At 39.5% G+C, this 24552-nt stretch overlaps 2 protein-coding genes and 1 long non-coding RNA gene across 3 annotated transcripts; 2 read left to right on the top strand and 1 right to left on the bottom strand.

Moving 5' to 3' along the window:
- Positions 1-9221: 9221 nt before the first annotated feature.
- tcf15 (transcription factor 15) lies at positions 9222-10756 on the bottom strand. The gene is made up of 2 exons (XM_034696351.1): positions 9980-10756; positions 9222-9485 (listed from the first exon to the last, which is right to left on the bottom strand). Exons 1-2 carry the CDS (start codon positions 10457-10459, stop codon positions 9423-9425), a joined length of 543 nt encoding a protein of 180 aa, XP_034552242.1. The 5' UTR covers positions 10460-10756; the 3' UTR covers positions 9222-9422.
- Positions 10757-14407: 3651 nt separating this feature from the next.
- On the top strand, positions 14408-16362 carry LOC117821948. The gene is made up of 3 exons (XR_004633096.1): positions 14408-14497; positions 15821-15862; positions 15962-16362. It is a non-coding gene; the product is annotated as an uncharacterized LOC117821948 (long non-coding RNA).
- A 6434-nt stretch (positions 16363-22796) lies between these two features.
- On the top strand, positions 22797-24077 carry LOC117821944 (14-3-3 protein beta/alpha-1-like). The gene has a single exon (XM_034696517.1). It carries the CDS (start codon positions 22823-22825, stop codon positions 23612-23614), a length of 792 nt encoding a protein of 263 aa, XP_034552408.1. The 5' UTR covers positions 22797-22822; the 3' UTR covers positions 23615-24077.
- Positions 24078-24552: the final 475 nt, after the last annotated feature.

Here is a 24552-nt window from a genome sequence, read left to right as displayed (position 1 = left end):
TTAATCAGCACACTATTGGCAACATTTGGCAAGAGAGGCAAGAAAAATCTTTCTTTCAGCAGGCAGAAACGTTGTGCAGAACGGACCTGTGTGACTGTTGATCAGTATTGTTTATTTGAAAAAAATATATATCATTGCCCATGAGAGAGACGGAAACCTGTTCTGACAAATTTTGGTGCAGCAGGTTTACAAATGTCTCTGATTTTCTAAAACAGATTTTACTTCAGTGAGACGTCGGACTGGAAGGGTCACATCAATCACACAAACACACACTCACACACACACTCTTATGAGGCGAGCTCATCCTGTTGTTTTCATCTCAGGGAACTCCCCATTGTCTCCCTTCAAGCATATTATTTGTATGTGTCGCTCTTGTTGACAAAGGGGGTTGATATATGTTATTAATAGCAGAGTAGCTTTATGGAAAAGGGAAGAGTGAGGTCTTTGGATTCCCCCATCTGCATTAAACAATGCCTCATTCAGCAGCAGCTGGCACGGTCAACACAGGGACGAAGAAGAAATCTACTGATGTTACAACCAAACAAAACAAAACATGAGTGGAAATGAGTTCCTTTTTTTTGGCCTCTTCCGATTGGGCGACAGGAACTGCAGCTGTGAGCGGGTTTAGATTTATGACAGAGGGTAAAATCTCAGCAAAACTTTAAAAAAAGAATGACACTCCACATTTTTCAAATAGTTCTCACACGTTGGCCTCTGCAGATGTTCTGATTTTAAATGTAGTGTAACATCTTAATCAAGCACATGGGAGTGTTACAGTGAGACAAACTATGTGCTATGAGGAAACATTTGTGACAAAAGCTGCTGAAGCCTGTCATCAAAGTTGTGATTCTCCAAAGGGTGTAATAGTGGATGTAACAGTGAGTGAATGCACGTGTGATGTATGCGTGTACATGTTTGATTCTGGCTCTATGTAAGGGTGTTGCACGCCACACTAAATCCCTGAGGTTGTTAGCACGCCCAGCTGCTAGTGCAGGTCTCCATGTTTCTGTCAGCGAGGTTGTTCACTGCACACTCTCTCGCCTCTGATTGAGGAAATCCTCTGACTGTTTGCTCTGTGTGCTGAAATGAAACGTCCCAATGGTTCCGCCGGCTCTCCCACAGGTCCTGTACGCCAAGACTTTCCCATGAAGACTGTGTATGTTTACAGGGGTGTGACAGATATATGGCTCTTTGATGGGCTGTAACAGTACCAGTGTATCAGAGCTGGAGAGGCTCAAAGATAGTCATGTTGTCAGGAGGAAAATCCCCTGAGGTCTTTTTTAAAAAGTAGTTACTTTAAACTGAAACGTAAAACAAAATTAAAACCTTATAACAACACACTCATTTATTTTCCCTCAAAGAGGTCATTAATTCTGCAGTAAGGAAGCATTAAAACATTAAACATAAACACTATAAAAACACAATGAGGCAGTGAAGTGCTTGAATACGAAACTGAACACAAGTATAGTTTTAATAAAACTGAGTGAAATAAAAAAAAAGAGGTAAAGGAAAAGATATGAGAGTTTATTGTACGTGAGATTTAAGAAATTAAAAGATGAATAAAGAACTGTTATCGAAAAGGAGGATGGCAGTGATGCTGAAGAAGGCAGTGAAGAGGAGGAGGGTGACAGCAGCGAGCTGGAAGAGGAAGAGGATACAGAAGAGGGAGAGGAAGACTCTGAAGATGAAGAAGAAATTGTTGCAATCTCATATTTAGAGCTCCATACCTCTGACCATTAGCTATTTGCCTTGTCAGCATCAATATTCAAACCCACAATGTTAGATGAGTTTCAAACATAGACTGTATAATAAATGTACGTAGTATCTGAGACGTCACCCGTCTGTTTCTGAAGCGCTGTTTTGAAGCCCTTCGATGGCAGGTGCCATATTGGAAATTCTGAGCTCAACCTAACTAATGTTGACCTAGTGTGAGGTAAAGAGGCGGGCTTTGAGCCTCTTCGCCAATAGCTACAGTGTTCCTGCCTGTCAGTCAAGTCATCTGTGCCTCTCATAATTGAAAACTTGTAATCTTATTATTTTCTAACTGCCGTGTGTGCAGATCAAGAAATAAGCTTTTCAGGCTAAACAAATTTTTTTGCACAAGCCTGTAAACATGTTTATTTCTGCTGTAAGGATCGGCTTTTTGGAATTGGTGTGTATGTGGTTTCCAACTTCTGGAGCCAGCCTCAAGTGGCCACTCGAGGAACTGCAGTTTTTAACACTTCCTCATTGGCTTCAATTCTCGCGGCCGTAGATTGCTGCTTCTTTTCAAGAGGTTGCTCTACGTTTCAGTGTGGAATATTTTCTTTTGTTGGTACCTTAAATGGAGACTTTAGACAAACTTCTTCTTCTTGAGTCCTTTAAGAATTAAGTTCAACAGATTTAAATGTTGTCACTATGTTGAGTTACCTTTTGAAGTAACACATTTTATGCACAAATATAACACTTTTTGCATTCTTCTACATCAAAAGTTAAAGTAGTTGTGATTAGTGGAGATAACCTTCCTGATTTCGGGGTAAACCCCTACTGTTTAGCACAACTGGCCTTGTTCCGCCCCTGCAAACGGGATATTCAAAGTTCAAAACTTGGGTTGTTTTGTGTTCATTGTGAGAGCTTTCACTATTGGTTTGCTTGAATGTGTGACCTAAAAAGAGACTGCTGCTCAGCACTTTTTTTGACAAACCAAAACTGATGACATTGCCAAGTAGATTCTTATCTCTTACATTTAGATCATTAAATTCACAGGCTGCATGTACAGGATCAGTGAGAAGATAAAAGAGGATTTTTTTTCTCCTGTATTGATCTAGATTAAGCGTTTGTTCATTGAATTCAGCTGTCACTGAAGTAGCTGGTCTCTGTGAAGGATTTGCGGCTGCAGAGCTGCATCTCACTGCCTGTTTCGCTGCTTATTTCAGGAAGCATAAGCCTCTTTTTGTGTGTATTGTTGGATTCTCACCTCTGCCTCTGGGCCTTGGCAGGCTGCTGATGGTTGATTGTCCGAGCCTGCGGCAGAACAGAGCCGCTTTACCTCCATCTGTATTGTTCCCTAATTTCTTCTCTGGGATTTCCTCCTGCCAGCTCCCCCTCGACGCCCACCCATCCTATTTACTGTACAGCCCTCCATCATCCTCCCTCTGTCTGTGAGCCGTGCCAAACTCTCTGGCACATGAAAACAATTGTTCTTGTATGTTTGAGGAGACAAAACCTGCTTTCTCAGACAGGCTTTTCTCCCCCATAGAAGCTCAGCAGACAGACTTCCTCCTCCTGTGAAATAAAAAAAAAAACATGGTCATGTTCAGTAAAATCGGAAGCGAGGTATCCGAGTCCTGAGCCCCAAAGTGACTCAGAGACATTAATATCTTTGACATGCAGGTGGAGTGAGAGGCCATCTCCCCAGCCAGAGTGTTTGAAACTTGCTGAAACAGCCTGTAAGAGCAGGAGCGATTAAAATACGACCATGTGCAGGTTTGTTTCTAACAAGAGCTCTCTGGCAGGACTACAAAATGCTGAAGGTAAGCACCCATCTGGGAGTCAGGACGGCGCTCCCAGATGAGGCTGAAAAAAAGCTTTACATCCTTCCTGTTTCTGGATCATCTATTTTGGCTTTTCTCCCCTCTACTTTTTTTTTTTTTAGAGAGGAGGTAAAAACAGGAACATGTTTCAGCAGTCAGAGCAGTGATTTGTGTTTAATCTGGAAAGATGTGTTCATGGAGACATTACACAGTGAGATTCATTGAATCATTCTTTCTTAATGTTAGACTGTTCCTTCTTTTGTTGTGTTTTGCAGATCAATAATCCACAAAATGAGGCTGCAAAGTAAAAACTAGAACATCAAACTGCAATCTGTAAGTGATAATAAAACTCTGAGATCCATTTTACACACTCAACATTGTTTTAGAAGTACTCTTGAGTGAACTTTATTATACATTTGAACTTTATTGCTGCCGTGCAGCCATCTGGCATCCACAGAAAACATATCGTTTGAAAATGATCATCAAGTTTGCTGCTGCCATTTTCTCTGGTTTATTTTAGGATTATATCCTCCACAATAAAAAATTAATGTTTAGTGCTGCTCTGAGCAAATCTGCATAAAAATAGCTCTTTAACACCACCATACTCCACAGTATTATTGGGTGGAAAACCAATGCAGCAATTGCTTCGTGTTGTCCCAGTAGTTGTTTTATGCCATGGGTGTTTCTAATGGTATTGAACTGTATTTGACTATAAATCAATTATCCTGCCAGCGTTAACGTGTTAGGTCTGAAATTAATGTTAGGTTTTTAATTAAATGTGCTATTCCTTCCCTTTAAGCATACCATAGTTAAACTTCTGCAGCGTCTTCCTGCTGCTTCTGTGACGGGAAATAATGATACCACTTTACTTTTAAAGGTAACACTCACTTTGAAAAACTCCCAGATGGCTCAGTTGCCAAGTCAAAAGTGAAACACACTTGGTACTAATGCAACAGAATTAAATTATCAACAAATTACTTTGATTTTTAGGTATCACTTTCAAGCTAAGCATACAGGTTCAGCCAATCGGACAGATGCAAGCAGACAACCGCATCACAAAAACCAGCAGAGCATTTATTTGAAGTCTGAGGATGAAATCAAATCTCTTTCATTTCTGTGATTCGGGGGAGGGATGTCTTTTCTTTGAGTGAGTTTCTTAGAGTAAGTCTTAGTACAACAACGACTGACTCATCCTGTTTTCTTTCGTTAACCTAATGTTCCTCAGTTTTAACCAGAACTCAAAGTTAATGGAGCTATGGGGTCATTTTATTTATTATGCACATTACTGAAATGTGCTGCACATTGTATTCATGTGCTGCACATTGTATTCATGTGCTGCACATTGTATTCATGTGCCCCTGTAGATTTCTTAATGGGTAACAGTGTTATTTTTAAAAAATAATAAAAAGAAACAGTATTTCACAGAATAAGCACTTTGAAGCTGTCTCCTACGTCTACGTCGTGGTGTCAGACCACAGTGGTGTAGCAGTGCAGTGTTTGTTTGAGTAATAAATCTAAAAGTCAAGATCATAAAGTATGTTTTATTTCATTTGTTTAGTCCCAAATCAACACACTGGCAAGAACTGCTTTACATTGATAATATGGAATTACAACTGTTTTGAAATAGAAAATTATTGAATTCAAAACATGAGATTAAAAATGTGATTAATCACAATTATTATTATTAGTTGAAATTTTGTGATTAATCAAGATTAACAAAATGAATCATGTTAAATCTCTAATTAACAATCATATAATAGTGAGGCTGAAAGAGTAATAACTGATTTATTTGTAACTTTCAGTGATACAGTATGAATGTTCTTTGCAGATTTTAAGGTGTTATGGTTTCTTTATTTGTCAGATTGTAGAACTTTGGTAAATAACTCAGAGTTAGAGAATGGGTTCAGGTCTTATTCTTGAAACATAAAACAAAATTGACCGTATAAGAAGCTAATGAAGAGATTTTATGTCAGTATTTTGTGTATGTTTGTTGTTTCTGTCTGACAAATCATGAGAGCACAGAGTATTGAGGTCATTTTCCATCTCAGGTCAGAAAGGATGACGCAGCAGTGCTGTCTAGCTTCACTTCATCTCTGTCTCCCTGCACAGACCGTCTTCTGGGACACAGATATGTGAGGATCCAAAGAAAAGGAAAAACTCTGCAGTGGTCCCCCCGGTGGATCCGCTCTTGTCAGACATGTTAAACAGATCCGCACTGACCTTATCTGCTTCCTTTCCTTTCCTCTTCTGATGATCCCTGCCATCAATTTGTTACCTGTCATCTGGGAGGGGGGAAAAAAGAGTCTTCTGCAGTAGTTTGTTGAAACCTCAAAATTTGGTTGGCTTGCTCCAAAAAGTACCACCAGAGATTTCTACATCTGGGTCCCAGTGCTGGATGATGTCAAGACTGGCGCTGACCCAAAGCCCGTCGCTCTGAGAGTTCCTCAGAAGGGTCGGCTGCACGTTGTTTTCCCTTCCTGTGCCTCCGTGACATCTTCCTGCCGGGGGGAGCCTCGGGGAGCCATTTGAGGAGACCGGGGCCCCGAGCACGGAGGACTTAGCACAGCAAATTCCAATTAGCCTGACAGGAGCAGGTGGGGGAGAACTCGGACCCCCAAGCAAGAACTTTTAACGGCCTTAAAATTCACTTTCCATACAGCCTCTCTGTGCCACCGGGGACCCTCCCTGTGTCTGATTCCAGTTTTAAGTTTTTAGTCTGATTCAGAGCCGTGCCAGACAGGAACCCGGGCTCAGCTGTCTGTTTGTCTGAGCCTCAGTCTGCCTGTTAGACCGATCACTGATCTGTGTTTTTGTGTTTCAGAGTGAAGAAGAGGAGACTAGGAGAGGCCCATAGAGACTGGGATATTTCTTGCTTAGTAGACTGATTCCTCAGCAGTTTCAAATGATTTTGTAAGAGTAGTCAACATTTTCTCATTTCCACAAATACAAAACTAATAAAAAAGTTCAACACCAACTTAAAGAAAGCTGTAAAAACAGATTTTGATGGTTTGAAAATCATTGAAAGCCTATATTTAATTAAAAATAGTGCAAAGACAACATAACACATTTTCATACTGAAACATTTATTGCTTTATAAAAAATATATTCTCATTTTAAATTTTATTCCAGCAACATGGTTCAAAAAGTTGGGACAAGGACAACAAAATACTGAAAAAGTGATGTAATGCAACACTCTGTGAGAGACTGAGGGAGCAAATTGTTCAACAAGTTCAGCATAATGCTCCTCAGTCTAAAATTGCAAAGAATTTGGGGATTTCATCATCTACAGTATGTAGTATTACAAGTTTCTGAGAATCTGGAGAAATCTGTGTTCAAAAGCAACATGGCCAATAAGGGATACTGGATGGCCCTAATATACGGGCCCTAAGGTGGTGCTACACTAAAAACAGACATGACTCTGTAGTGGAAATCACTGCATAGGTTCAAAATCATTTCCAAAACCCATTGTCTGTGAACATGATTTGTAACTGCATCCACAAATACAGGTTTTAATTGTACTATGCAAACAGGAAACCATGTTACATTAGAGACAACTTAACTTATAATTATAAACATGATTCAGAAACACGAGTAACCTCTTTGGTCCTGAGCTCATTGAAAACAGACAGGTAAAGTGGAAAACTGTCCTGTTGTCTGATTAATTAAAATCATACATTCTTTTTGGAAATCATGGACAATGCCTCCTCAGCTTTAAAGAGGAGAGGGACCACCTACCTAACTGGTAGGGCACTATAATGCTGAACAATATATACAAGTTTTTGACTGACATATGCTGCCATCCAGACAATATCTTTTTCATGGAAGACCTTATTTAATTTATCAAGATAATGCCAAATCACATTCTGCACGTATTACAACAGCATGGCTCCATAGTAGGTGTCCAGGTGTTAAACCGGCCTGCCTGGTGGCATGTCACCCACTGGAAGTATTTGATGCATCATTAAAAGAAAAATATGACAAACAGGATCTGAAGAGTTGACCAGCTGAAATCTAATATAAGGCAAGAATGGGACAACGTTATTTAAAGAAGAGGTGCTCAACACATATGGTGAACATGCTCATTGTCCAATCTTTCTGAAACATGTTGCTGGTATCAAATTTAAAATGGGCAGATATTTTTTAGAAAACTTTTTTTTTTCAGTTCCAATATTTTATATTTTGTTCTTGGGCTATTTTTATTTAAATATAGGCTTTAATGATTTACAAACCATCAAAACCTATTTTTATTCACATTTTAGTCAACACTTAGACTTTTTTTAAACTGCAGTTGTAGGATATCAACTAACTTTTGCAGCTATTGGCAGGAGAACACATTTTAATTATATGTCTTTATGATGGCTGCTTATAGCCTTGGAAACTAATATTCACCATATTTTGAAACATCCACCAATAAGGTAATAATTTGGCGTTATTCCAATACTAGTGATAGTATTGACTAATGTCTACCATAGAGGCAAAATCAGGGGTAAGCATTGGAAAAATTGCCTTGTTGTTTCTTCTCCAAAACAGTCCACAGAGTAAATATATATATCATGGCTGCCCCTGACTGTTACAGAGCAGGAACAGAAGAAGACAAAGAGCTGATTTCAGTTAAGTGTATGACTAACGCAAATAACAGAGACATAATGTTTAGGAAAGTGTTTTGTTTTTCAGTGCTAGAAATGTTTCAGAAATTGGTGTTCTTTTTTTCAACCATCACACATCATGAGATATATGCTTTTAAGTTTTAAGTTCATCAAACAGTTAAAAACATGAAAGTAGTTCCATTTTAAAAAACCAGCCCCTCATGTCTGATGTCAGCAGAGGCTGTGAGCAGAGCTGCAGCTAACATAAGCACAGCTTGTTTCCAGGTTTCAGGGCACTGAGCCGTGTCGTACAATGAGGATAGCAGTCACATGACATTCACACAGCTGATAAGAATGAATAATAATAATAAGTATATTTTGTAATTGCACTGATTAAAGAAGGGTATTCAATCAGATATCAATCAGCCAATGATCAAATGAGAGCACAGTAATTGGTATTGAAAAGGGAAAAATTATAATTTCTATAAATAGAACCACAGAGGGACGGTTATATTGAAGATAAACGGCAGCATTATTTCTGCATCGTTTGCCACCATTACACTTCCGCAGGACCTCACTTTAGTGCTTCAATGTCACCTCTGACCTCTCACCCCATCCCTCCCTGTCCATCGGGCCCACAGCAGTGATTTATCCCTCTGACATACCAACAGCTGTGTTGGGGGCTCTGAGCCGAGTGTGGGCTACTATTTGCCGTGACTAATCGATAACAGACTTCAAAAAACACCAATCGTGAGAGCTGGAAAAAAATTCACTGGCCACTGACACCAGAAACCCTGAAACCTTTGTGGCTCTGCAGGCTTCATAAACAACGTCCTGGCAACGTTGCTGGAAACAATGGAAACGTGTGTGTGTGAAAGAGAGTCAGAGGGATCTTTCCAGAAAGGCATTTAGGTTGTTTTACGCTGCATATTTTCAATTCACTTAAGAACTTCAGAGAAATACAGAACATGAACTGTGTTTCTCTTTTTTTAAGAACAGAATATATTCCAGAAAGATCAGTAATATGCCCACATTTATTTTGACAAAATATATTTTATTTAAAACTTTTGAAGAAGAAAAAAGTAAAACAAAAACAACTCACAAGTTTCAAAAAAATGCACTGCATCTTTGAAAGTCTTATGCTTAAATTTCTAAGTCAAGTATAAATAGTCTCTTCTTTGGTTTCATCATTTCATCCAGCATGTTCAAGTGTGCTTGCTCATGTATCTGTAGATGTGTTTGTGTGCTCTCTCACACCAGCTCTGACTCTTCCCTGAGAAAGTCTTTGAGGAGTTTCAGGTTGTAATCATCCACTGGTCTTCAGTCAGCGTCTCATTCTCAGTGGACCCAGACCTCTCATTTTTAAACAGTCTCTGCCATCTTTTATCTGGAAAAGAATAAATGGCTCAGTCATATTCACATTTAAAAACTTCATTGTGCGAGAAAAAATTATCAGTTTGAAAAGATCTAGTTAAAGATCAACCTCTACAAAATCAGACCCTTGTTTCTTCATCGTTTGAGGTCAATTTGATTTCCAAATGCAAGTAAAAGACACATGTTGTTTCATCTAAAATATTATATGCTCTACAGCATGACGATTCTACCATTTGGGTTTGACTAAGTGCAGAATTTACAGTGAGCGCCAGATTATGTGCAATGCGTAAAAGCGCCTTTTACGCACACGCCCAAAGACAAAACCCTGGACATACACTGAGTGGACACGACTGAGAGTTAAACAGATGCTACATTAAGGACATTTTTAATTTAAAGGCATGCTTTAGACAAATAATATTTCTTGACTGGGAGCTAATGAGCATGTTTTATGTAGTTTTCTTATTGTCTTTAAACCTGAATACAGATAAGCAGCAAAGCAGAATTTACCCCTTTCCTCTGGTTGCTCAAACAGAAGGTGCAGATGGTCCTTGGCTGCTGCGCCCCGCTCTCTCCTTGCGCATGAACCACGCCGTGGCAGGGCTGTCCGTCCACGCAGCCATCCCCGTGAAGAAGCACGTTGGCCAGATGGGAAATGTAGCTGGATGCCAGGCGAAGAGTTTCGATTTTCGAGAGTTTTCTGTCCACAGGCTCGGTGGGTATGAGAGTCCGGAGGGATGTGAACGCAGTATTAACACTCTGGGTCCTTCCTCTCTCCCTCGCGTTAGCTGCGCTCCTCTGCTTCACCACCACCGGAGAGTCTCCATCCAGTTCACACGAAATCCTGCGCCGTTTTTCCGTGGAGCCACAGAAACTCTGCTCCGAGCTGCCGTCGCTCTCGCTGCGGTTTTCGTCATCCTCGGACGTGATGGTGAAGTCTGAATAGATCAAGTGGGTCGCCACGGGCCGCATCATGGCGAAAGTCATCATTGAAAAGTATTTAGTCCAAGCTCCAAATCCCCAGTTAGATCAGACCGGAAACCATCTGCAGGGACTGTCCTCACATATCTGTGTGGAACAGCAGCTGCATGTAAAAACTTACTAAGATTAAAAAGCTGACAGAGTCCTCATAAGTCAGTCTGCAGTGGCCTGTTTGAAGGTTAGACCCTGACTACCTGCCCAGCTGGCTCTTATAGCCAGATGGGAGGAGCTGCCAGCAGCACTCAGTGTTACAGTAACCTCTACATGAAAACACAATTTATCGAGCACTATCAATATGCCACGTTATTATTCATAAATGCACATTTTAGTTTTATAAATTAGATAGGAGTAAAGGAATTGTGACACTTTTAACAACTGAACAATAATGCACAAAACCTTTTTGTGATTTGGTAAAAATATCTTTAAAGAAAATATTGCAGACTGTAGCGCAGCAAGATAAAAGCCTATAGCAGAGAGTAATGCCTGTCTGGTGGAGAAGAAATATTTCTCTGACTTATGCAACATGGAAAAAATCCTTTGTTTGAAAACTAACCTAAGAACATAAAGGTCAGGAGTAGAACATGCAAACAGTTAAAGTACCCAATATGCAAAAGAGTGGAATATTACTGAGTCTTATAAAGTTATACTTATTACTCATGCATTGATGTTTAAAGCTCCTGTGCCAAGTATTCAAAGCGGTTGTGAAACTCACTGAACTCCAAACTGAAGGCTCTAAAGCCCACATAATCAAACAAGACCATCAGCAGCAACTTCAATCATGTCTATGTGGTACATTTTCATGCTTGTAACCTCTGGGTTTGTGTCAGATAAAGGGAGGTAAACCACATGACTAGAAAGCCTTTTTTAAACATCTCCCACAACAGTGAGTGACACATTTTATCACCAAAAGACAGCAGCAAGAATGAGACTTTATTATCAGAAAACAAACACATGCACACGACAAAATCGGCACAGATCAAATGTACCACTTTGTCCACAGGGGGCGCCAACATCAACCCAACACAAGTTTGTCACAGGAGTTCTGAGTAGAACCTACATTTCAGTGAATAGCTGTAAAGGTGGAGCTAATTCCTTCAATCATGTAATGAATTTAAGCTATACTTTAATCTAAAAAATGTGCTTTATTTTGTAAATTGATTCAGCGTTATTTTGCATAAAATGTTAAACAGCTAAGTGAACTGGGAACATGCTGTAAAAAAGGGTAATGGGAAACATTTTTTAATCATTATAATTAATATGGTAATGATAATATAACAACAAAATAATATTCAAGAATCAACAAATCTTTAATGCACAGTAAACTAGCACACACAAGGAATTTGATGTGGTGAATGGAACACTGGTACTTAAGACAGTAAGGACAATAAATAAAGAAACCTCAAAACTAACCTTAAGATTTCTAAATAAAAATAAAAATACTATCTGTACAAAGAAAGGAATATAATTACCTTTAAGACATAAATACATGAATTAGCCTAAGCCAGAGTGCAAATTTTAGTGGATGAATATAATAGTAAAATATGTTATAGAATAAATTACAATATTGCACATGGTTGTTGAGGTGTTGCACCGTAAATCAAAGTACATAATTACCTAAAGTAAGATATGAAATCATTGTATTTGCTAAACTAATATAAGGTTGCATTCAGCTGTAATGTTTAAATGCCTGAACACCAAAATGTATACTTCAGTGCAGCACTTTCACCACTGCCTGTTTGGTGCAGGAGATAGTCTTTAAAAATGAAACGAGCGTCCCTGGCCAGGGATTTGATTTTAAACAAGCAAACTTTCAAAGTATCAGCTAAAGAGTCCTTTAATGCCACTCAGGGACTAATATTTGCTTTGCAGTTTTTTAACACTTTTACTGTCTTGCATTGGTTTGACATGTTTATGGCGCTACCACCCGCTGAGGTTTGTTTTCTTGGGCTATTAAACCACTGTGATACAGTCAGGACCAAAAATGAGCTTAATCCTCCACTTAACTAAACTTAATTGTGCAGGTGTTCAGAGAAAATTTGATCTGAATGTAAATGTGAACCCTGTTTGTCTTGCCAGGTCTTAAATTTCCATCAGGTATAGTCCAGTCAAATTCAAGGAGTTCTTTTATTTGAATATCTTCTTCAGGAGGCTAAACGTACAACCTTTTGTCACTATATGCACAGCCAGACACAGGCTTGGGAGTAGTTAAAGTAAATATTCCTGCTGTTAAGTCCACAAATTAAGTGCTACCATTGGTTTACACAGCTTAGGCAGAGGAGAAAGTTAAATGTGAGTAAGTAAACAGTGAAGATGATCCTGCTCCTACTTAAAGGAAAAAACAAAAAAACAAAGCTGGGCCAAATGGCCATCAGTGGACTAAAGTCTCCTTCAGCCACAGTTTGTAGCACAGGCAACTACTCCAGAGAGTCTCAGCTGCAAAAACAGTCAGACATCAGACACCACAACTGTCTGCTGTGTGAGCCCCGAGGTCTCAGAGAGGACACAAGCTAACAGGAATCTACAGAGCCAAAGGCTGCATAAATAATGTAGCATCTCCACAGATTGAAATTCAGGCAAATTAATTAAAGGAATCATGAACCATAAAAGATTCAAAAAGGGATAGAGACTTGTGATATCTGATGGCCCAGTAATAACACATTAAAGGTCAACAAATCCCCTCAAGTATCAGCAAACCCTCTCTGCTGCTCCTGGATTAATTACATCTACAAGGAACCCCGAGGCAACCGATTTACCATGTTTTTGTAGGACGCGTAAATCAGCTTGTGTGTGTGAAAATATCGACTAAAGTTAGCTGAATGTGGAGTGTTTTTAAATGACTTTCTAACAGAAGCAGTAGATCCATTTATCCATACTGACGAGGAGACAGCATGGTGTGTGTGCCCCCCACTGAGCCCTGCGTTTGTGTGCTTCAGAGATCTCTGTCTGAACTACAGGGCAAAGAAAGGCCGCCTGAGTCTGTGCCACTGTGCCTGCTGCTCTTTAATTGTATAGATTGCAAAATCAGCCTGTGTTTCCATCGCTTTACACATGTGATGGAGAAATTCATGGTCCTGAGAGGATAAACTCAACTCACATTTCCCATTGTGCCAGTAGAAGGGGGCACATTTTTGATTTTAAAACAGGACACATGGCAAAAACGATGCCATAGGATATCTTAACATAAATGACAATACAATTCAGTGTAGCTATTTTGTTGACTAATTCAGGGGAACCTAGCACCCTTCAACCATCACCAACACCAAACACACAGGCCCAATCTCAATGTCCACCCTCAAGCACTCACTGACTTTGAGGCGCGTTCCCGCTAAATCCGTGAGGGCTTAGGGCTGTCCCACTGTCAAATCATCAAGTGTGTGAGGGATCTCTCACAGACTTTTTGAGCCCTTTATGCCCCCTTTCCGTAAGTGGGCATTTTTGCAGACTTAGCGTGAGGGAATTACCCAGAGTTCATAGAATTGTGACGTGAAACACAGGATTCCTAGGGGAAGCCCGCGAGCATGGAAAGGTAAACGAACGCAGTAACATGAAATTTTAAAAAGTGTGACAGTAAAAAAAGAAGCATGAAAGTTGCAATGAAATTCACAGGCAAAAAAGTTTAAATATAGAAAACAGCCTTGATCAAATCTGCGTATACAGTATAATTTATATATTCATGGTTATATAGCCTATTTATATATTTTAAATGTTGTGGTTAAGCAGTCTGTACGGTCAGAGCCTGGATCACATGGCGGTCAGTCGTCCCTTAAGCGCCTTAAATTTGAGGAAAGTAAAAATTGTACAATAAAAATTCCTAATATCGCTAAGGTGAGCTGGTGACGTCATGCAGGTCACGTGAGAAGTCGCAAAGTGCCGATCCATTCCCAGTTCTACAGTTTAAGCCCTTACAATATCCTGCCCTCAATCACTTTCCAGCAGATGTCAATTAAGTCAAGAAGGGCTCAGAGCTCAGGGCTGAGGGAGGACATTGAGATTGGGCCACACACTGCCACCAGCACCTCCCATATTGTGAAACCCAAATGTCAGCAGGTATGTGCTTTTCATTGGACTCATCAGTACAAAGTGTTTTAACATTACTTGCAAAACAGATTAAATGTACATGAGTCTTAGCTGTATGCTAATTAGAAAATGTTAGCATGCTAACACAACAGCATAAAATGGTGAACACAGTAAAAACACCTGCTAAATATCAGCACAAACACTTAAGCATGTCCTGTAAGCTCGGTAAGGAAAGTTTAGAAGCATTTTTTTGTGATGTCAGTTGAAATTTCTTCTACAACCCGATAAAGGATAGCTAATCAAATGCTCTGACCAAAGAAAAAATAAAAATGAAGTGTCTGTGACTTTCACAGACGCTCAACAAGTCCGCCAAATCATTCATTATTCAAATGAAATGATGTAACGGCTTACCTGTCCATTTACCGACCTGAGCACACTCTCCCAGTGAAATCAACAGACTTGAGCAGATTCTTCCACAACTTTAAGCTAGCAAGCTAATCACAAGAGCGCAAAGTGGCTGTTGTTTGAAGGGTTTGCAATCCTACATAAATGCTACTATTTGGACTGGCTTGTAATAATGGTAATTAAGATCATGTCTCATTGTTTGGCTGAGTAGGCATTTTTCTGATTGGATACTTTTAGCTTTCTCTTGCTAACTTTAACTACACTGATGTGTTTTGAGGATGTGGTTGACGCTCTTTATCTTTTTATTATTGCATTTGATTTAAACTTGCACTACCAGTCAAAAGTTTGGAAACACCTTCTCATTCAAGGGTTTTTATTTATTTTAATTATTTGAAACCTTGTAGATTAATACCAAAGACATCAAAACTAAGAAAGAACATATATGGATTTATTTAATGAACAAAAAAGTGTTAAACAAAGCAGAATATGTTTTATATTTTCTGTAAAGAAGCCCCCTTTTTCCTTCATGGCAGCTTTGCACACTCTTGGTATTCTCTCAGTCTGCTTCATGAAGTGGTCTCCTGGAATGGTTTCTAATTAACATGAGCCTCGTCAAGAGTTAATTTGTAGAATGACTTCCTTCTTAATGTGTTTGAGACCATCAGTTGTGTTGTTCAGAGGTAGGGTTAGTACACAATAGATAGCCCTATTTGACTACTGTTGTACTCCATATTATGGCAAAACCAGATTATTTCATAGTTTGGATGTCTTCAGTATTAATCTACAATGTTGAAAATAATTAAAATAAATAAAAACCATTGAATGAGAAGGTGTGTCCAACTTTTGACTGGTAGTGTACATCCAACAGTGACCAGGTTGGGCATGTTTTCCTGCAGTTATTCTAAATGTATTCCGCCTATTTAATTGAGACCACTGTTTCCCTCACAGATTGGTGATTTCTTGGTTGAGTCACAAGAACAAGACCATGAGGTACTGAAAACATTGAAAAGTCACATCATGTTTGCTTTTGACACATTTTCATGGAGAGCTGGTTAATACTTATTTTTAACAGGTCTTCTGTTATTTTAGATTTTCGTACGATTAAACAATCCCATTGAAGTCTGGAAACCAACAATGATTGATCTCACAAGCAAGTGTCGCATGTGCAGCCAAAGCCGGATAGAGTTTAATTCCTCTGTGCGATAGTGCTCCATTGTTTTCCAAAAACTATTAAAAAGACATCAGTGACAGGGAGACATGTTTCTTCATTACAATGGACACAGTTTATTTCAAGCTGGCTGCGCTTACACCGTCCTCCTGCTTTCATACTCTTTAGAATTTAAACCTAGCTATAAAAAGACTTCCAGAAAACACCATGCACTCCTGTTCGAGTATCTTTTGCCAGAACTGACAATGTCCACTTTTACAGTGTCTTTAGGCCTTTTGAAACTTGCACCCAAAAAAATCAAGACTTTTTGAAAGATTTATGTTTTCAGTGGACACAAACAGACTCTTGGCCTTGAGCAGCTGACAGTTGGCTTTGGTCTTTTCATGGGATTTGGAAGGTCTGCTTTCTGTCTGTATGTCTGGCTGTGGTTTGGATAGATTACTGTCAGGAGAAGAACAGCTAGAGGTTAGGTCTAAGGTTTGAGTGAGGTATAGGGTGGAACTTTAATCAAGAACCAGGCAACCACACATTCAACATTTTCCTCATCCTGTCATGAGAAAACAATAATGGAGGGAAGCTATCATCATTGTTGTTGATGATGATGAAAGTCAGTTTGGACATCAACAGTAGAAACTGTACACTGGTTTCCTCTAGCTGTGTCGTAGAGCAATTCAGCCGATGTAAACATTTACACTTTTCTTTTAACAAGTGATCTAAAAAAAATGAAGAACAAGGCTACTAAAACCTGAAAAATAGACAGAATAACGATGGTTTAACATGAAAAATGTGTGTCTTATTTCAAGCTTCAGATGTATGAGCCAGCAGCTGAAGGTATTCAAGATTTAAAAGACAAATCAACCAAAGAAGATAATATTTGAGAGGTTTAAGAAAGTGAAAAATATAATAATAAATAAGTGTAAGTCACAGTCCTACACACAGAGCCTGTGTATCCTGAGTTGTCAAGGCCTTATTAATGATCATTGCTAGTTGACTTACACTATTGTATACTGAGCAGGGACTTTGGTCTTTGTTTACATCTACATCTGACCTACAGCACAGGGCTGTTAAAAGAAAAACTCTAACCATAGACTGTATAAATAATGGACGTAGTATCCGTGACGTCACCCATCTGTTCCTGCGCACAGTTTTGAAACCAATCGTCAGCGGGAGCCATATTGGAAATGTTGAACTCAACCAAAAAAGTGTGACGTAAAGAGGCGGGGTTTGAGCCTCCTCGCCAACAGCTATGTGTTCCCGCCTGTCAGTCAAGTCAGTCATGTCCTTATTTGAGCAAAAATTGGTAATCTTAATATTTTCTGAACCGTCGCGTTAGAGAAAAAAATTCACCCCAGAGAAATTGGCTACTTAGATCCGAAGCGTTTTTTATAACCAGGCTGTAAACATGTTTATTTCTACTGTAAAGATCTTCTTTTTTGAATGGGTGGCTATGTGGTTTCCGGTGTTTCTGCAGCCAGCCTCAAGCGGATTCTCGATGAATTGCAGTTTATAACACTTCCACATGGTCTTCATATTTTGAAACCGGAGGTTGCCGCTTGACTCTAACATGATGACATGTTTGACCACAGACACCGCCTTCTTACGAATCAACCCGTCCTTTTATAGTAGAGTCCTGTCAGATTGTTCACCACGGTTCACTGACTGGCATACCTAAGAAGATGGAGCCACTTTGCAAGTCTGAAGGCTGTGTGAAATATTGCTATCATACCACATGTACACTGTCAGAGATGGAGGTTCACACTCACTGTGTCACAGAGCTCACTGTTGTGAGGTCAGAGGGCGGATACGGCGTTGCAAATCTGGCATAAATTATACGCCTGCAGCCACCAGCGGTCTGAGGGAATTCCGGATAGGAAGCTGTGAGAAGTCATCATCCAAGTCAGGCACCCAAACTCTTCAAGAGGATCTGGTTTGAAAGCCTTCTCGACTGGAACAAATGAGCGAGCTGGCTGAAGAGATCATTTTTTAGCTGTATGTTTAAAGGAGAGATTCCATGTGTGAGGAAGGAACAGTTTGTTTTTTAGTTTTGTCATTAGATCGCTTAAAACACCAAAAGTGAGACCAGTTAGGAGAGAGCGCTGTTTCTTTAAGTTTTATTACCTTAAAGCAACAACAAGAGAAATCAGTCATAAGCTTTGAATTCTGTGCTTTTATACCTGTCTTTAAATTAGCATTATAAAATAACCTTTAATCTTGTGTTATACAATTTGTGACCAGTAAACAAGAAAACACTTAGGATGACAAATAAGTTATAACCCGGACTGTCTCAGAAGAATGAGGTGCATACAACAGAACAGCAAAGTTAAATTCTTATTCATAAACTGTTTTTTTATGTTGTTTTTTTCTAATCCCTTTACATTACAGGAAAGCCATACCTCTTAGCTCCAGTGTTTGTAGTGGTTCAAATCCACACGCCATGTTTACATAATGCACATATGGAGTACAGCCACCAGAGGGCTCTCAATACACTCAGAAAAAAGGGACATTTTCAAAGAACTGTGATATGTGTTTATACACTAATTTTTAGCACATATTTACTAGCAATTCTGGACTAATTTGATTCCTTTTTTTATTCCTCTAACAAAGTGGGGTTTTTTTGTTACAGCACTAGGGGAATACTCAATGTAATCACATGGTTAATGGCTCTCTCTGTAACACTCCTAATTAACACTACACCTCACCTGTGTTATAGACTCTCCCAAAATTATTCATTTATTAATTAATTTATAGTTAATTTGTTAGGCACAGATACAATAGACAATCTGAGAACAACCATGTCATAAAAGTATCATGGTGTTAACAGCAAATGCTAATTTGCTACACCGTCCCTTGAAGGGCTGTTATGAACATAAAAGATTAAAATGGTGAGTTAGAAAAGAAAAAAGAGCCAAATATCAATTAATAACACAATCCATAGTGAAAAAAATCTAACATCTAATATTGTATGTATTGCTGCTGTCTTTACTTTTGCTTGTACCTACATTTTATATTTTGGTTACTGCTGAAACTGTTTGTACTGTACATCTGCCTCTTAGTGTTTATCTATATATGACAACTAAACATTAGTAAATTTACCAAACTTCACTGCTTGTGTTTTCTTTTGTGAAATGCCAATCTGCATTTTATTGTCCCAGTACTTCGCGCTAGAAAATGACAATAAAGCTACTTTTAATCTAATCCCATTTTAACCTGCCTTTTTTTTTTTTTATGTTTTTATTTTTAGCTCTCTTTATGAAAATGTTGGAGGAGAAAAACTACCCCGATCAGAGACACAAACACATCACACAAAACAAGAGAGGGTAATGTGCACAAACAGGATTTTATGGTACTTAAATCATACTTACAGCATTGTTTCATACTGTTACTTCTTTTATTTCACACAGTTTATTCACTGGCAAACCTCAAAACTAAGCAAATGCTTTTTTTTTATTTCTAGTAAAAATTATGTTTTAAATTTTAAGTCCAGTTGAACTTCTTATATCAAGGTGCTTGAGTAAAATAATATCTACTAATGGGATAGAAAAAAGGTCCTTGTTGGGTTTGTTGAATTAAGACACTTAATAAGTTTAATGAACTTCGCTCTTATAAGATAAGATACTCCTTTATTTGAGAGGGTTGAAAAGCAATTTTTTTAATCACATGGACATATTTTTAGTCATTAGAAGCTCTTCAGGTTTGTTTTTGCACATGTAGTATACTGAAATAAGATGTTCATCTGGGCTTGTCAGGTTAGTATTGCTTGTATTACATGTAATGAGACATTTTTATTAGAAATAACAAAATAATACTTGCTTCTTTTTCAGTTTTGCAGTGTTATACTTTATGCTGAGTCTTTATTTTGTTAGAGACAATATTTTTTTAAAGTATTTCTGTATTTTATTATTATATTTTTGTATTTTATATCTGCATCTTTTCACCAGGATCTGCGTACCTAATTTTGTCACGGTTTATGAACTAACATGTTCTGTGTTGACATTAAGTTTTCTTGAATTTTGAAGGAGCAAAAGCAAACCTTCAGAACAAAAATAAGAAGTACCACAAGTTAATTTAATTTATTAATTATTAATGCAACTGTAAAAAAAAAAAAGAGAGAAAACAATATGTCTCAAATGCATTTGTGAAAATGACCACAAACACTTCCTCTTCTTAGCCCCCTAAACCCCCTTGATCTGTTTAATCCTCAAAGATAAAGCGTACAGAACCACCCATGGAAAACGCTCCCTGAAAGCAACAGGTGCAATATATGTTTTCATACCGGTGTTGCGTGTCAGAAAGCCTTTGAGGATATGGTTACTTCCAGACAGTGAGCGAGCCACAGGAAGTCTTCTCACACGCGACGATTCAGAGGAGAAATTTAGAGTCCTTTAGGGCCGGTCGGTAAAAGCTGCCCCAGGTCTCTCCCTTCATTTCCTCGATGGCCACAAAGGGAGACCATCAAGCGGCTCTGAGCTTGCATTGTGAAAGCACTGATGTCGGAAAGGCCTCGTCTCTGTGTACTGACCTGCGATGTATAGTTTACACATATCAAACCTACAGTTCCTTCCTCCAAGACTGGGGGGAAAAGGAACTGACTTGATTTAATGACAGGGCTGGTCTTGAGGCCAGCGTCAACAACAAACAGGAATTCAAAGGCGAACACACCGTTAATACGGCCTGAGCACTCAATGGAGGAAGAGCCTTATTCAAATGCAGGATTTTCTTTCCCTGTACAACATTTGTCTCAAATGTCAGTGCCTAAACAAGTTTAAAAACTCAACAAACTTGGCACATGCATCAGGCCTGGTGAAAAACTTGACAATTATCGGATTTAAATATGGGTGGGGGGAAAATGGCTCGAGAGCACTTTTTATCAGTTCTTAAAAATTCAGCCCTCTGAGGCCAATTCAGCTCGAGACATCATATTTTACAGATTTACTTTAGCCCACACATCTAGATAATTTCTACATATATATTGAGTCATATGCATGAACAGGGCTTTGACCAGATTTAAAATGCCAGAGAGCTGCGAGAATAAAACTAGTCAGCAATGACATACTAATAGCATTAATACTAACAAGCAACTAATAGCATGCAACCAAAGAAGGCAATCATCGCACAGACTGCAGAGGCTAAACATTAGCACATAGTCAGAGCCTGGAGAACAGGCCTGCCTCCAATCAATCAGTCTGAACATGTTGCTGCAAACCTGGGATGCAGCTAATAGATTACCAACCCTGCAGATTACCGATGGGATGTTAAGACTCGCCCGTCCAGTGTCATCCTGGATTGATGAAGCCTGTTCCAATCACTTCAGGGTTGAACCCAAAACTTTACCCATCATAGGAAAACCCTGATAATCCAAGTGGAAAGATGCAGCCCTATTTATGGTATCCACTTTTCATGAACAGCTGTTGTCCAAAGGCCTTCAACATGAATGAGTGTTCATGTAGGAGCTATCCTCTGTGGCAGGCAGACCCTTATCAAACAACAGCAGCTTTACTACCTGATAGAGATCATTCAGTGCAGCTATGCTTTGTTCTGCCATGTCACACGCTGTCTGAGAGTGAAGTTTGACATCCTAGTGTGTCCAGTTCTCGGATGCTTGACAAAGGAGGCCAAATGCATGATGTATTGTAGGGTATCAATACGGAATAATGCTCACAGAGGGATGTAGAGACAGAAAATAGCATGCAGGTAAAGCATTTATCCATGGCTGAGTAAAGCTCTTACTGAACTGTTAGCAACGTAGCACCTCAAGCTTTGATATCTACTGGTTCTGCTGAAATGTTGAAGCCAAAGTGAGTCCTCTTTGGGTGCAAATGAGTTTAAATCACCATTAAAATGAAATATATCTTCACAGCTTCCACAATAACTGTAACGTTTAAAATACTTTATAAAGATCTTGTGCAAAGATATATTTGTGATCTTTTAGTTCCTTTTATATATTTGAATCTTCCTGCAAAAACTCAGTAACCTTTAGTGTGTGATGTGTGCAGATGCTTCAGTTGGAAATAGTTGCATGGGCTGCAAAAGGTTCTCACATCTTTTTCTTTTTTAAAATCACACCACCCTTACTTTCGACGCAGTTACCGCCCTTCTCAAGCACAGACAAACAATGCAAGTTTCAGATGTCACGTCCTGCCTCTCCTTGTGTCTGTGACATCAATCAATCAATCATGCTGCATACTGAGTGAAAAGCCTCTGCAGGCAAGAGCAGTGAGGAAAAGCAAGGAGGACAGCACTAAAGTCTTCCTCTGTGAGAGTTCTTAAAGCACTGCTGCACCTTCCTCAAACCATAAACTGACAGTCATATAGTTGTTGGATCCAACATGTCAGAGGATAATGAAAGGCTTTGCCGAAAGAAAGGAGGCTTCCCAAGTAAAACACCTTGTTTCTGGCAGGCAGTGAGAAAGATTACCAGAAAGACAGGTTGAGTCTGGCTTCTATCGTCTTGTCTGATACAGAGCTTGATGATTCGGTGATGAATAAGTGACTGAAGGTTCGGCATCTATACTTGATTTATCGTTTGTTTTGTTTGGAGTGCAGAGAATTACAGGATTTTCTGGTTGATCATGATTCTTAAATGTTCGATGTAATTATCTCACGCTTTGCCCGACTACATGAGCGTGTCTTAACCTGCAATCATTGTGGTTTCTCAGTTTCTACGCTTGACACATGAAACAGTTTGGACTGCTCTGAACAATACGCTGAGTGAGAGAGGACGGAGGTGCAGTCGCCCAGAGAGAGTGAAAAGCAGGATTTAAAGCCCCTACTTCTTCTAGAAAATGGATGAGAACGAGCAGGTGCAGAAGGCTAAGCTTGCTGAGCAGGCCGAGCGCTATGATGACATGGCTGCAGCCATGAAGGAAGTGACTGAGAAAGGTTCAGAACTGTCAAATGAGGAGCGCAACCTTCTCTCTATCGCCTACAAGAATGTGGTGGGAGCACGCCGCTCATCCTGGCGCCTCGTCTCCAGCATCGAGCAGAAGACTGAGGGCAAAGAACAAGAAAGTATAGGTGAATACCGGAAGACGATTGAAACTGAACTGCACGACATCTGCATGGATGTGCTTGGGCTGCTTGACAAATACCTCATTGCCAACGCAACTACTGCTGAAAGCAAGGTGTTCTATCTGAAAATGAAAGGCGACTATTATAGATACCTGGCTGAGATTGCACCTGAGGATAATAAGGAAATGGTACAGAAATCCCAGGAAGCGTACCTTGCAGCTCTTGATATTGGCAAGGGGATGAAGCCAGCTCATCCTATCATGCTTGGCCTGGCCCTCAACTTCTCAGTCTTCTACTATGAAATCCTCAACGACCCGGAGAAAGCATGCAACCTGGCAAAGAAGGCGTTCGAGGACGCCATTGCTGAAATTGACACTCTGAATGAGGACCCTCAAGACAGCACCCTGATCATGCAACTACTAAAGGACAACCTGACCCTGTGGACATCGGAATACAGGCCAGTGGAGGGGAAGACCGGAGACGGGGAAAAGACCGGAGACGGGGAAAAGACCGGAGGCGGGGAAAAGACCGGAGACGGGGAAAAGACCAGAGATGGGAAAAAGTAATGGAAATGCACTGTTAATCGACCTGCACTCTTATCTTAAACACAGCTTATATACATCCTGCTCCTCTCATCAGCTCCTCTCATGTCTGTATGACAAGCAGCCTGAAGTGCTCCTGATCAGCTAGTTTACCCAACCCTCTCAGTTCACTGTGAGGAGTGACTTTTCTGTTTCAGCAGATTCAGTCACTATTTTGGATACATGTACTGATTAGTGAGTCCATGTTGCTGTTGTTTTGTTGTCAGCTTTGTGCGCATGTGTGTTTGTATAATCAGATGTGAAGGGTAATGTGCATGATCTTGGAGGGGAAGGGGGTGTTGTGAATTCAAATCGTATCTCCAGAAGCTTTGGTTAAGGCTAGTTTGTTTTGCATTGTCATCCATTTTTGCTATTCTTGGACTTTTCTATTTGTGATTCCTGACAATATTTGCAGGTTTTATTGTGTGGTCATTAAACTGGCAGTTGATTTTCCACATCTTTCAGCTCTTGAATGCAGTGCTTTTTTTTTTTTTTTTACCTGAGTATGGATTGTCTTTGTAGTTTTACTAACTAACCAGATTCTGCTTGATCTCACTACAAAAGAAACTGTATGTCAGTTTATGTGCTTCTATATTTTTGCAAGATTGACTATCATCTGCATGCATTTTTGTCCCACCCTTACCTACTGGTTAGGCAGGACGCCTTGTGTAACATAGAGTTTACACTGTGTCTCTGCTTCATGAGTGCAAAACAGGACAACTCCGATCTATTCTGACATATCAGTCACTGATTAAGAAAGTGAAGCTTCAACAAAAAGTAATTACTGCACCACACCCTCATTTGCAACGAACCCTGACATGCACCACACCCTGACATGCCTGCAGGTAAAAGGGCCTGTTCAGTGCTTCTTGCAGCCCTAGTTACTGTTGTTTTGCATGTTTAACACTCCTGTGGGGAGTTTT

This window comes from Notolabrus celidotus, chromosome 11, assembly GCF_009762535.1.
Source record: "Notolabrus celidotus isolate fNotCel1 chromosome 11, fNotCel1.pri, whole genome shotgun sequence".
Lineage (NCBI taxonomy): Eukaryota > Metazoa > Chordata > Actinopteri > Labriformes > Labridae > Notolabrus > Notolabrus celidotus.
This window is presented reverse-complemented; position numbering and strand designations above follow the sequence as displayed.

What these genes read in the sequence shown, in the direction of transcription:
- tcf15 (XM_034696351.1), bottom strand. Translation starts at nt 10,459, where the DNA reads ATGATGACTTTCGCCATGATGCGGCCCGTGGCGACCCACTTGATCTAT. An exon ending in TGAGCAACCAGAGGAAAGGG is followed by an intron (nt 9,486 to 9,979) that starts GTAAATTCTGCT and finishes ATTCTTTTCCAG; the next exon opens with ATAAAAGATGGCAGAGACTG.
- LOC117821944 (XM_034696517.1), top strand. Translation starts at nt 22,823, where the DNA reads ATGGATGAGAACGAGCAGGTGCAGAAGGCTAAGCTTGCTGAGCAGGCC.